The 14,874-nt window shown below is 28.9% G+C and overlaps 1 protein-coding gene across 1 annotated transcript; it reads right to left on the bottom strand.

The window, feature by feature from the left end:
* Positions 1–1,844: 1,844 nt before the first annotated feature.
* On the bottom strand, positions 1,845–6,438 carry LOC137826506 (AP2-like ethylene-responsive transcription factor BBM2). Its single transcript, XM_068632486.2, has 9 exons — positions 5,960–6,438; positions 5,215–5,755; positions 4,928–5,010; positions 4,743–4,751; positions 4,531–4,619; positions 4,136–4,209; positions 3,988–4,038; positions 3,615–3,691; positions 1,845–3,122 (listed from the first exon to the last, which is right to left on the bottom strand). The coding sequence occupies exons 1-9, from the start codon at positions 6,195–6,197 to the stop codon at positions 2,206–2,208; spliced, it is 2,079 nt and encodes a 692-aa protein (XP_068488587.1). The 5' UTR covers positions 6,198–6,438; the 3' UTR covers positions 1,845–2,205.
* Between the last annotated feature and the right edge of the window lie 8,436 nt (positions 6,439–14,874).

Genomic DNA, 14,874 nt, shown 5'->3' with positions numbered 1-14,874 from the left:
GTTAGCTTACGATAGGATTCTATTTGAGAAGTTAGACACAGAAGCACATGCATGAAGCATGCATTTTTTTAATATTCGATTATTCCAACCCAAATCCCATAATCAAAACCCTTTTACTTTCTTTCATCTTTAACACTCTAAATTTCATTTCTTTAATTCTTGTCTTCATTGTAAACTTTAATACAATAAACCAAATAAACACAAATCTGTGACCTCCAAGTTTCAATCATTATGACCCTAATGAAAAATGTAGTAGTAACACACCTTTTTCTCAAACACCCTTTAAAATAATGAATCAACATTAGATCAATTTTGTGGAAGTTTCATTAAACAACCCAAAATCACACTTTATTCAATGAGACTCATTTATAAATCATTAAACAAAAGAATGCACATCAATGGAAACATTAAAAAAAAAGGAGTTGCTATAACACTGTTTTTTTACTTGTTTTTTTAGTAAAAGACAAAAGTTGAAGCTAAAGATGTCACTATATATTGTTTCAAGTCCATCAAATTATATCCCATACCCAAAAAGCATGAAAATAGCTTAAAAAAATGGAGGGTTTAAGTCCTCCAGAGGTACCTCTGGGGCCCTAATTTGGTGGTTCCATCACTCACCCACTAAAGCCATGCAGTGGGGTCAAAACCTAAGGATTGAGTGAGAAGGTGATAAAACATGTTATGAGGGTGAGTTAGTGAGTATTAATCATACATGCAACAGTTTAGAATAATCTATAATAATTTGAAGAATGAAGGTAAAAGGGTGTTAAAACCCTGATAAATGATTTGCTGTAGGGTTAAAGGTATGAACAGAGAGATAAAGCATGGGAACAAAAAGTAAGGAAAAGGATTGAGACCCACTACACTAGTACATGCTACAACACTTTAACAAAGTTCACTTTTCTTGGAAATCTCTTTGGTGAAGAAGGGGCAGTGTTTGTGCATGGATAAGGGTGAAAACAATCCTGCAAGAAGCAGATGCTCAGAGAGAGAAATGATTCATAAAATAATATTAGGTTTTCTTTCCGAGGAGGCACGGGTACTCCGCTGATTTCTCCGATAAATATCGATTTCCTTCCCTCATTGTTTCCTTCACTTGTTTTCATGCCATTTTCTTTTACCCTTCACCTCTTCTTATTATATTCATTCATTCATATTTTTATCACCATCACTACCACAACAATCACAAACAAACAAGGAGCAAAATGGGGAAATCAAAAACTAAGATTCACTTTCTTGTTTTCTCATTGATTGAATCACTGGACAAAAGATATTGACCACCACCAAAACAGCCTTGTACCTATGCAAACCTTCAATAAACTAAGGTTTTAGACAACATTGTTTTTGGACTGTCTCGTTTCTTTCTCTGTCTTCACTATCAGCCTACCATCCCTTTTCTTTTCCTAAATCATTTGGACTACGAATAATTAAGTTGTTATTTTTTTATCATTATTTGAAAATTATATTAAGGTGGAACAAATCATGTAAAAAAACTATACATATAGGCATGTGCTTACAACTTTAATTTGTACTCGTTGTTTAACTTTATTCTTATTGCATCATTTTGACATTCCTCTATTTTCGAATAATTAAACAAGAACATAGACGTTTTCAACACACGTTCGTTATATATAAGATATATAGATTATATAAGGCATTCAGAATTTAAGTAATATTTTCGTGAGTGACCATATATAGTAATATAAGGTGCAAAATATTTTTCATAATATGTCAAATGAACCAAACGAATCGAATGTTTGTAGAAGGTGAACATAATTTGTGATTGCGGTGCAGAATGTATAGAAAGAATTCTGTTAAAGAAAAACTAGGGACAAGCTTATACATTGATGAAAACTCCACCCTTTGTATGATCCTTGTTATTCCAGAATTTAAAAAAAAAACAGTGAAAATAAAAAGCATCCCAATGATCTATCTGTCCACATATTCTCCAGGTTAATTACCAAAATTCACAGCAAATGGTTCTGCCATGACTAAACTTGAGGCTAGCTAGATTACTTAGACCCTATAGTGAAATAAGGATCTTCAAGTTAGAGATGATGAAAGAAACACTATATTCTCATTTTTCAAAAGGTGCACACTGTCAAATTAACAACTTCATAGGAGAGGAAGAAGAAAGTCAGAAATATATGCATCATTGTCATCCATCATCACCTTGGTGACTCAAACTTCTCCCTGGTTTTCCACCTATTCATGCAATAACGAGAAGGGTGGAGCAGCATGGCATAGAGACATACTGGTAGACCTTGGTGCAAGCGTTGGAATAGCAGTTGGAACCCAAGTGTTGCATGCAGAACCTCCTTGATCATATGCACTAGCCTTCACTGCATCCACAGAAGATGATTGGTGTTGGGAAAGATAATACAAGTTCCTTGCATGTGCATGATAAGCATCATTAGATCCATAAACACTTTCATAACCAAGTGCCTTCATCTCATTGTCACCAAAACCATGATGGCCTCTTTGATTATGATCACCATCACTTGCAACGACAGTAGTAGCACCCATAGGCATCACATAGCCCCCACCTCCTCCATAACCATCATAAACTACCGAGTTAGATGAAGAGCTGTTGTCAATGGAACCAGAATCCATGTTCATGATAGGGTGCAACGCGGAACTTGTGTGAAAAAAGTTGTGCGTGCCATTATTCCCTAGCTGTAGTTGATGAATATCAGGATAAGACAAAGGGTGAGAGGTATCAGAATTGTCTTGTTGTTCTTGCTTGCACCATAGTCTCTGTCCATAAGGGTAGTGCATGGTGGTGCAAGCTTGAGGTTGAGGTTGGTGAAATGAAAGAGTGTTGTGCCAGTTATGATGATGAGTTGTTCCTCCTGCATAGTTATTACTGATTCCCTGAGTTAGGTGAGAGTTGTTCAAGATGTTGCTGCTATGATCTTCTTGGTCTGTTCTACGAGCTTCCACGTTCAGTTCCACATGTTCCATATCCTTCAAACGCTTGGCAGCACCACCAATGGGCAAAGTAGTGCTCTCAAGTATGCTCTTCACATCATATCTGCTCATGTCAAAGTTTGTAACAGCACTAAGTCCGCGGAATTTGATGGCCGCAACATCATAAGCCTCTGCTGCTTCTTCTTGAGTGCCTGAAAATTTTATCATCAGTAAAAACATAGATGCAGTTTCACTGGTTTTAGAACAAATGCATGCACTGCAAGGGCTTTGATTTCGTCACTTTATGAATACAACTGAAATTTATTACCTAAATCATCAAACATGCACATTAAATTTACGAAATTAATAATTCTGCAGATCATATTAAAATTTGGTGACCTGAATGACAATAAATGTGCCTTTAATTTCTCCAGGTTGTTTTATTGCTTCGAGGTGGTGCTCACTTTTTACCTACTCTCTTCTATCTAGTTGGTTCTCATTGTATTAACAGTTCACTTCTGCATATAATAAAGAACTAACTAAATGCACATAGTGTAGTGTGTATCCAGCTTCATGTTTTGCTTTATAGGATTATCATATTCATACAATCATAGATTAAGTTGGATAAACGTGAGGAAAAAGTGTCATATAAGCTTCAATAATTTTCTGTGCAAAAGATATTAATATCTAAAATATAAGCTTACTGAATGTTCCCAAGTAGAGATCCTTGTTGCCTGCAACTCTCCCAATCCTTGCTTGCCATCTACCATGTTGATGGTGTCTGCAATTACACCATTTAAATAAACAGAAGATCATTTGGGATATATATATATATATATATATATATGTGTGTGTGTGTGTGATATTTTTATTTATACAAGATAAAGTCTTTCTTTTCTTGTCCATCAAATATTACATATAAAAATGAGTAAATTTTTTAATCTTACAAACTTTTTTTCTCTAAATTTAAATCAGTAGACTCCAACAAACACAGTTCAAATGACATAGTTGGCTAATACAAAACTAACATCACTAATTAGTTTTTGTGTACATGTTAGAGTCTAGTCAACTATATACCTTGTTACTCCTCGATAAATGGATGCACCGCGAGAGAACCCACTACTCTTCCTGCACCAAAGTGATTTATTATTGTCAATAACATCGTTTAAAAAATTAATAAAAGTAAACAAATCAGTATTAGATTAGCAGTGAAACTTGCAAATACCTTCTCAAAGAAGCAACGTACTCTTGTCTGGTCATGTGCTTCATCTCTTCCACCTCTTTCTCATAGTGGCTAATCTAAAATGCATTGATTGATTGTTGAGGGAGACATAAGAATTCCATGTCGAAAGATTACATCAAGTGATCATGTATATTATCAGACAAATAACAGTTTCTCACATGAAAAGACACATCCCATCAAATGAGGAAACTTTTTTCAGTGTACAGGGACACACTCTAAACAATGTGCCCTTGGTAGTATAATTCCGTAAGTTGTTCGTTAATACCAATAGAAACTTTGTCTAAAGCAATATGTGCAAACAACCTTAATTTATTGAACTTAAACAGGAAAAAAAATAAAAAAGAAGTGACCAGCAAAATCAAGAAATGACAGCATACAGGAAAATTTGTTGTTGTAGTTGTTCCCCAGTATTTTAGTGCTGCCAAATCATAGGCTCTAGCTGCCTTTTCTTCTTTGTCATAACCTCCTGAAAGTAGTGACAACAAATGATAACCACTGTTAACGAATTTTATGGTTCTCTTCTTACTTTTAGCAAAAAAAAAAATAGTAATAATTCAACAAATTAAGAAATGTGTCTTTTTCTACTCACCCAAGTAAACTAAAAGATCATGTATGTTGAAGAAAGCCATTATCCCATAGTGGATGTGGAGATGAGAGGAACATAGATTGACAGTGTCTCTGTTAGTTATAAACACCAAAAGGGCAAAGGAAGACAAAAGAAAAAACATTGACAAAAAAAAGCATAAAATTTTAGGAACATGGTAGATCATTTACCTTGTCTTCCTTTGCGAGTTTGTCCCTCTCTTCTACAGCTGTTATCCCACAGATGAGCCTCGTACCTCCCAGTCCACCTATGCCTTCAATTAATAAATAATTTCATCATCATTTCAAAATAAAAAATACAAAAAGAGAAAAAAAAAAAAAAAAACCTTGTTCCAACAACAATGAAACTGACTAAAGGAACCTTTTAACTGAGATTTGAAGCAGGAATGAAAGATTTGGAGAGCTAACTTCAAATATAGAAATGTATATCTTTTATTAGGGTATATAAAAAAAAAAACCTTGTTACACCACGGTATATAGAAGTTCTTTGTCCAAAAGTGTCGATGGACTTTCTGGGTGCAGATTCAGTGGCTCCTGTTGGGGTGGTATCAAGTGCAGCAGTGGTTGGTGGTTGTTTGTTATCTGAAGAACTCTCTCCATTTTCCACACTTGCAGAGAGAACGGGAAGTGATGTGCTAGATTGTGAACCAGTACTCATAGAAAGTGATAGAGTCTGCACACTACCACTGTTCCCAGCACTTTCATTGTTTTTTTCTGAGTGAGGTGGTTGGTTCCTCAACCATGTCTTTATCATGGATAACCCTATACTATTATTGCTTGTAGTACTGCCCCCACTGGTTGCTACTGGCTGAGTCGGAAACATGTAATCTGTTGAGGATGAGTTACCACCGTAGGTTTGGTCATGTTCTCCAAATGAATGTCCACCCAGAAAGTTTTCAAGCTTTGGCTGTTGTTGTTGATGTTGATTGTTGTTCATGTTTTGGTTACTGCATGAGGTTCCCAGTAGCAAGTTTTGACTGCTGTAGTTCTCCTTCCAATCTGAGAAATAAAAACAAAAGATTAAAAGAAAAAAAGACTAAATGAATGAAAAACTAAAAACCAAATCCTTGGTAGGAATAAGCACAAAATGTGAAGATTGAACTTGCTTTTGTTTTGTATTTCCTCCATTTTAGTATATGCACTTGTGGAAAATCAAAGAAAAGCAACATATGTTATATGAACTCATGAAAGAGGAGTGAAAACCTTGAGTGGTGTGAATGCTGTTGTTTCTGTGAAATGCTTCATATATGCCATAAGAAGGAAGGTTGAGCAAATGAGGACTTGAGTCAGAAGTGAGATCAAAACAGTCTCCTGCAACATCAGTGCTTGAGATTCCATCAGGGTTGAAACCAAAACGAGAAGGTGCCGGTTGAGGGTGATCTTGACTAGAAGGGTGTTCTTGAGGGGAGAGAGAAAACCCCAACAAGTTCATAGACCCCATGTTTGGAGAAAATAGTCCTGATATTGAATGAATATCACAGAGAGATCAGAAAATCTTCAGAAAACTCCTTAGAACTAGATATATATAGAGAGAGTGAAAGTAGTAGAAGTTTGTGCATGAAGAGGAAGAAGCAGCTTATAGTTTTTATATGAAAAGGGTATGAAGAAAAAGAAGAAGGAGGAGGAGAAGAAGGGTCAAATTCTTGAAGAGCTCAAAAATTGAAAAAAAACATTTATAGCATAGAGATGAGAGAACATTTATAGTATATTTAAGCTATATTTATATACTCTGAATTTTCTCTTTCTGGCTTATTTGCACGCACACGCGCATACAATAGAAATGAGACGCGTCTTACATGTTCTAGGGCACTTTGAAAATCTTTGAACCAGTTTGGTAGACAAAGGCTAATGAAAAGATACATTCACACACACACATTCACGAGAACCGTTTCGTAATAAATACTCCAAACTCAACCCTAGTTGCTCTCTCGGCATTCCAAAATAATGCATTCTTCTGATTCGGTGTCTTCATTCAGAGCCTTTCTCATCAGTTGTGACTTGTGACACATCATCACACACAACGTTTCATGAACCAAAAAAAAATATCTGATGTGATATCTGATACCCTTTTCTTAACAAAGTGAAAAGTTAGATATTATGAGTTTTGATTTGTTGATTAATATTTTTTTTGAACAGATACAAAAGACATCAATAAATGAACTCATTTTATTAAAGAAATATAGTATTAGTATTAACAGTGTTAATGTTTTATTCTGTGATAAGAAGTTTTAGTTCTTACTTCTTTTTTTAAGAAAATTTGTATAAAAATGGTTTTCTGACAAGTTAATTTGATTTTTTTGACTGTTCTTAAACTATGGTTCTAAGATTAGATTTTTGCAGTATTGCAGTTTTTTCAAAGATAAGCTACTCATTGTTCATATGCATAAACACGTGTGGACATGAATGATCAGTCTGGTGCATAATTGAACTATGTATTTTATTAAAATATATTTCTGTACGGATACTGATCTAGTTATCATGTATGAAATTTATTGTATGAATGAGTTATTTTAATCTAAAGTCCATTAAAAAAACCTCATATAATAATGTTCACTGCACATAAATAAGAATGTTTAAGAAAGAAAAGTCACATGTGCAACAATAAATTAATTTATCATCTATATCCTATATGCAGCAGTGTTTTTTCAGTCCAAACTGTTCAAAATGCAGTGAAATACTATTTTTGTGAGAGAATAGAAAAAGAAGATTATGCAATGAGTTGCAAAGTAGGTTTTGATTTGGTTACTAACAGTTCTTCATCAGCAAACACAAAATCAAACTAACAGTTCTTCATCAGCAAACACAAAATCAAACAAAGTCTTGAAAAAATAGAGTAAGTTAACCAGAGACATGCATGAAAGTGATTGATCATAAACCAGATAAACATTCTTTTACTGAAATAAAAAGTGATAGAAATTGAAGGATTTTTGTTTGGAGTTGAAATGATTATGAATTATAGTTTTGTTTGTGTTGGAGAAGAGAGGAGAGAAGAATGGTTGAAATAATAATTTTCTGACAAAATAGCGTGACAAAAAACCACACGCAGCCCCTCGCCACACCCATTTATTCAAGCCCACTTGGACATTAGTCACCTCATGTCAGACCTATTATCACCATCATAAGTCAGAACCTTAACTTGCTTTTCAAATTTTAACTTCAATACTCAAATATTTCTATTCAATTCCTTTTCCAGATGGAAAACTTTTCTTTTACACCACATAGTTCACAACTTTTTATAATAATATAATAATATTTTGAATTAAAAAATAAAATAAAAATATTAATATTTTAGGATGTTAAATGTATGTATTTACCATATTATCATGTTTGTAGTCAAATAATTTCAATATTCAAAACCAAATTACACAGTGGACAACTGAAATAACACAGAAATTCAGTTACATAATTTATTTTTTTAGTAATTTTTATTTCAGAAATTTTAATATATTTTTAAATTAATAATATAAAAATTATTAAATTTTATTAGTTTGTATTATTTAAATTTTATTATTATTGTTATAGTTAATTAGGAATTATTAAATTACTTTTTATCAGTTTAAATAAAATTTAAATTTGTTATTATTATTAAATTAAAATGATCTTAAAAATTAATAAATGTTTATTAATTGAAACAAATTAATTAAATACTATTGTTAATTTAAATTTATTATTAATAATCAACCTATAAATTTAAAATTAATTAAAAATTATATTTATAAATAATTTAATAAATAAATTACGAACTTTTCATTATTATTAATTTAAATTTACTGTTAATAATTCTTTTTATAAATAGAATTCTTATAAAATTATATTTTTATTCTTATTTTCATTTTCATTTTTTTATTAATATTAAATAAATGTATTTTTATGGAATATTTACATGCATTCACTATATTTTTGAACTTTACCTTATTGAAGCATCACATGAAGTTTTTCAACATGTCAAACGTATTATACATATATGAAACTATACACACTCTTGATAAACTTATGATAAACTTATGATGAAAAATATATATTTTACACTAGTCAATTTTGTTATATGACATGTATTCTTAGGTTTCTTAAAATACTAATAAATAATATTATTAATTGTTTTACTTTAAATCATAGCAAAAATCACAGTAAGATTCATATGTACTTTTTTATATAAAAATGTTTCATCCACTTGAACTAGTGATCGTAAAAAAATATCAATTAGAAGAGAGTCGTTAATTATCTTTAGCATCAAATTGAAGTAGTTAAGAGAAAACATGGTTTTCACTCTCACGTGAACTAATAGAAGAACAAATTCAAACTAATAAGACAGACATTTTGAGTTTGATTGAAAATGAAGTTCTCCTTACGTACTTATTACTTTTTACTAATTTTTCCATAATCAGTCTACATTTTTTTATACAAGAAAATATGCAAAGTTAAAATATAAACTCCAAAATCATGGATAGTTGTACATTATATCTTATACATGACATCAAATGTCATACTTCACTCTTATTTGTACTTGTAAACCAATGTATCCCTTAGTTTGGTTTGTAATTGTAATAAAGGCATGTGTATAGATATTCTGAGATATTTGTAACAAACTCAAATAAGTCTAAGTCTCACATTAAGTATAAATGAGAAAATTGAGTGATATATAAGGAATAATATCTACAAACTCATTGTCTTAAGATTTTGGATAGGAGGAGTTACGTACTTATATGGGTTTGAAGGTTTTAGCCAAATATGTCCTATTATAATAAATGTTATGATAAATGACAGAATAAGTAAAGAAAAATTAGTTAGAAATGCATGTGAGTCTGAGTCTTATTACAGTTAATTGACAATATTGATTATCAACACAATAATTACTTGAATAAAAATCGACATAATAAATATAATCCTAATTATGATACTGAACACATTATGAAAAAACAAGACAAGTGTCTTAGTATGTTTCAATAATACCTTCTCTAATTAAGACCTTTACTATAATCAATATAAGTGATCTTGTGCAAATTTGTACTTTAAAGTTGTGTTTTATAACAATTTTATTTTTGAGAAGGCTTACACACATTTAAACATCTTACAAAATTTAAACTCCTAAACTTATATAAAAATATTTTTTTCCATTACAATGTCATACAACAATCATGGCAATACACCGCCATTTTATGTGACATTACTATTCACTAATTAGTAATCTTGCAACTATCCATCTTTTGTGATAAGAAAAAATAGAGATCCACAATTCATTGAATAATGTGAAAAGTAAATCAACATAATCATATAATGTCATCGTTCACAAGTCAGGTATCATGTAGTAAATTATCCTTAATTTTATCGGCAAAAAAAAATCAATAAATAGAGATATTTCAGGGATACCTCAACCCTAATACAGATCAACCTCAACCTAAACCATACGACAACAAATACAAAAAAAACCATCTAAATTTTTCTAACAGATCTTATATAGACCAAAGGCTCAAGACACCAATCAGAGTAAAAAAAAACTTACCCTACGAACTTTGAAGTGTACCCATGACCAAATTTCACTTGCACCAAAGATTTCAGTGTGATCTACTCTACCACTATTGAAGATCGTTTTATTCCTATGTTTCCACATTTCAACTACTACTGTCACCCACACAGAACCTCAAATCTGATTGATGCTTCTATTCATCTTACTTATCTTAAAATTTGAAAAGTGCAATTTTGAGTTCCATAGTAGTAAATTGTCCTTACTTACAATAAAAAAACAACAATCTAAAAGTTGCATTGAGAAATGCAAAATCTATAAATGGACTAAATAAATACACTAATTCACATGACACTATATTCTTCACTCATGAGAATTGGATTACAAAATGAACAACATCATGTGATGTTATTGTTCACAAGTTAGTTACAACAAATTGTCTTTTTTCGTAATCAATGATCTAAAATGCATGAAGAAATGTAAGGTTCGTAAATACACTAATGATTTAAATAGACTAATAATTTCAAATAACTTATAAAGAGATGTTAAAGACTTATGTAAACTATGATCTTATATCCAATTATAAAGAGATGTTAAAGACTCATGTTAACTATGGTCTTATATCTAAGTAATTTGCATTCTACAACTTGAAACATTTTTTTCTTTAAACTAATTTCATTAACATGTCAATAACATATAATTAAACTCTTCATGGTTAATGATCATCCTCTTAGTTAATAATATTTATGTATTCTATACATGTTTTTTAATAAATTTGATACCAAATATATAAATATATTTGTAACTAAAATTTATTATTATAACATGTTTGACATTATTAACAATAAATTTAATATATTGCCATTTTCAATATTAAATCAACATTTATAATATTAACTTAAATTTTTCAATTTATAAATTTATAAATTTTATTAGACTGTTGAAATATAAATGTAGATAATGTAACGGGAGAGGAAAAAAAGAAAAATAAAAAGTGATAAATATTAACAAGTATTTAAAAATAATGGATGTTCACGTTTCAACTTATAAACAATTTTCATATTACCATCATTTAACAATATAAGTTTTTAATAAGGGAGTTTGCAATATAAATTTTTATAGACTAAACCTTTTTTAACAACGAATATATTAGATGAATTTTTCCACATGTTTCTTTTATGAAAAATCAAGAAGAAAAGTTGAAACTAGATTGATTGTATGTTAAAATTAGTTTATGTATTAATTAATTTGTAAAAAAATTCTTTAGTATTTTAAAAAAAAACTTATGTAGTTATATTAAAATTGGTATTATATAATAATTATCCTAGAAAATGTTATATTTATGTTATAGTATGTTCTCACACTCACAAAATATATATATATATATATATATATATATATATAAAATTTGAAATGTTTGTGAATTATTTTTCTTTGTGTATTTTTATATGCAGACGAAGAAACACGTAGCAACCCATAACTCTGTAAGATTGGGTTCATTATTTAAGTGTTATCTCATCGTCCCAATCATCAATTGCTCCCTCGTTTCAAACGGAACTTTTTTCTCAACAAAACCAAAAACAATAATTCATGTTTTTTATTTTTCCTTAAAGAAAAATATAAATGACAGATATTTTTTAATAATAAAAATGTATCACAATTATTTTTTTTAATTAAAAAAATGATATTCCAATAACCTTTAAGAGTAAAGTTGAAGACAAAGCTTGAGCTAGTAATAGTTGTGGTTATAGGATATGAATAAGCACTAAGTATTTATTGTAATTTTTTATATATAGAGTAATGAGATAAATTAATGGGGCAAAGAGAAATTAGTTAGGGAAATAATTGTTGGTCCTTGTGCCCTATGCAAGGACAACAACCCCTTGTCTTGCGGGTTACATATTTCATTCTCAAAAGTTTGTGAAGAGACAAATCGGACAAAAATCTAACTCCCAATGTGGAATTTCACCTACACATTCTACTACTACTATACTGTATAAGAACGTATAAAAATACGTAAATATCATTAAAAAAAACTGTAGTTTTTTCTGCATTCCAATAAAAGATTTCCATTTTTATTTCTTAGATCAATACTTTTAGCATTTTCTTTAATTATTATCTAAATATAAATAAAAATTAACTATTTTTTTTAATGAGACATCTGTTCTCTGTTCTGTACAATATAATGATTAGGCTCTATAACAATAATAACTTATATACACACTAATTTTTCACTTAATTTTCGAATGAACTTTTTAAATAAAAATATGATAAAATTCCAAAACAAATAATATTTTCAACAAAAACATTATCCGAGTAATTATATTTATAAAGTTCTTTTTTTTTATTTATTGAATGGAATATAAGGTTTCACTTAAAATATTTTTTAAATAAAAAATTTCATCTTATGTATTGTTATGTAACTTAAGATCTCAGTTGATAGTTCCAGTAACAATAATTATTTGTCATCACATAAAAAATGTTATTAAAAAAAGATAAAACTACGAAAAATTAGACCAAAATCCATATCTTACTTAAAAATATTTATCACTCATATTAGTATATTTTTATAGTTGTTAAATGACTCTTAAAATAAACTGAATTATTTCTTACATCATTGATACAATTTTTGATATTTTGCAAGACTTTTCCCACATAATTTCTATAAGAAAAAATTAAAATATTTTTATAAAGTGCTATAAAGTATTTATTGAAAAAGTCTCAACATTTTTAGTATACCACTTCAATTGGAGCTAAGTATATGGATTAGAGAATCTCTTAAACAATTAATTTTATTTAATTTATTTTTTATTTATAAAAAACTAGTTTCATTTACACTTTCTTTGTTTGCAAGTGGGGATTTGATGTTGAAGTGTGAAAAGAGAAGAACATTAATGTTGAATGAAAGTGGAAAATTAATGATGTTGAAGTTAATTGAAGGGCACATGGTGAAGAAGAATGCAATAGGTTAAAATGTGGAAGGAGAAAGAAAGGGTAATTAATAAAAGAAAGTTAAAGATTGATCTCGAATGCTGCAATTCCATAATGTAACTTTGACCAACAACAAACCAATCAAGGACCATCAAACACATCTACCCACTTTTTCTTTATTCTTTTTTAAACATAAATTAACTTACCATTATTATATTATTATATTATTATATTATTAAACCATCTTCCCCTCTTCCCACTGTAAAAAACATGCTTAGTAAATGTTTACCTTGGTATCATAAATACTACTAGTAATCTGTGACTCTTCATTAAGCTATTCAAAACAACTTTTTTTTTTAATTTTTAATAAAAAATGTTATCAATCACTATAAAGAAAGAATCATTATACAAAAACTATTTTTTATAGAAAAAAAAACAAAGAAACTAAAAAAAATTAGTATTTAAATTAATTTTTATAATTTATAATTATTTTTAAATTCATATTTAATTTCCTAAGATTTTATATACTCTATATATTGATAGTTAAAATCTTTATAATTAATTAGATACTGATTTAAAAATTATTTATTAATAATATAAGTTAATTTAAATATTATTTATTTTTTTAACTTCTAGATAGTATGTAGTTTGACTAATATATTAACTAATTCTTTTTTTTATAATATTAATTTTTATTTAATAATTTGTTAGTAGTGAATTAATTGAGCTAGTTGATAGGACCTATGCAAATAAGTATTATGTTTTCAGATATCCATTGAATATTCTAATTATAATTTAAAGTTTTTATTAGAGTTTATGACAAAGTTACATTGAAAATGGTCACGGAATACATTAATATTTATTTACTTTGGACTTCTTCTTCATTTTTTAAATACATTTATTAACCTTTTTAAAATGGTTTCTTGGCATAGGACTACATTATTGGAAAACAAGGTAAAAAAAAACTCAAGTTATTGTGAAGTGGATTGAATATTTATAATGAAGTTTTTTCCAGAATGAATCGACAAAAAGCCCTCGTAATTTGACAAAAAAAAAGCTACTTTTGACCTACTTGTAGTGTCAAGACCTATAAATAATGGGGCTATACAAAAATAAAAAACAATTTATCAATGGAATTCATTTTTATTATATTGTATATCACAAGTGTTCTTAATAAACATATAGTAACAGGTTTCTTGAATAAGATATGTTGAACTTGAGTTTCTTTTTTAAATTAAAAAAACATGATTGGTCAAAGAGATTGTTTGAGGTGTTTAGATAGGTTTTCTTTACTAAATTAATCATGAAAAAGTGTGTAATATTTTGTACCAATATAATAAGACAACAAAAATAATATATTATACAAAATGAATTTTTCTACAAAGTGCTTTTAGAATATTGCTAGGTAAAATGTTTTTTGTTCAGTTTTTGAAGTTTACGAAAATAAAATTAAAAAAAAAACTTTTGGAACCTTTGATATCAGCCTTTTATTTTGACTACATGTTTACTATTTTTATTTTTTAAGTAATATTGTTTTGAGAATATTCCTATAAATAAAATTCAGAAGCTTAATAGTATACGGCTTTGAAATGAGTTGTGACTTGTGTTATGTACCAAACTAAGTCAAATATAAAATTATCAGTGCTGTTAAAAATATGTATCAAAAGATAACATAAACCTAACTACATTACTTTTCTATTTGAATGTGCATTAATTTGAGAATAAT

This window comes from Phaseolus vulgaris, chromosome 8 (genome assembly GCF_051622355.1).
Source record: "Phaseolus vulgaris cultivar YP4 chromosome 8, ASM5162235v1, whole genome shotgun sequence".
Taxonomy (NCBI): Eukaryota; Viridiplantae; Streptophyta; class Magnoliopsida; order Fabales; family Fabaceae; genus Phaseolus; species Phaseolus vulgaris.
Note: the sequence above shows the minus strand (reverse complement) of the source record. Positions and strands in the feature narration are given on the sequence as shown.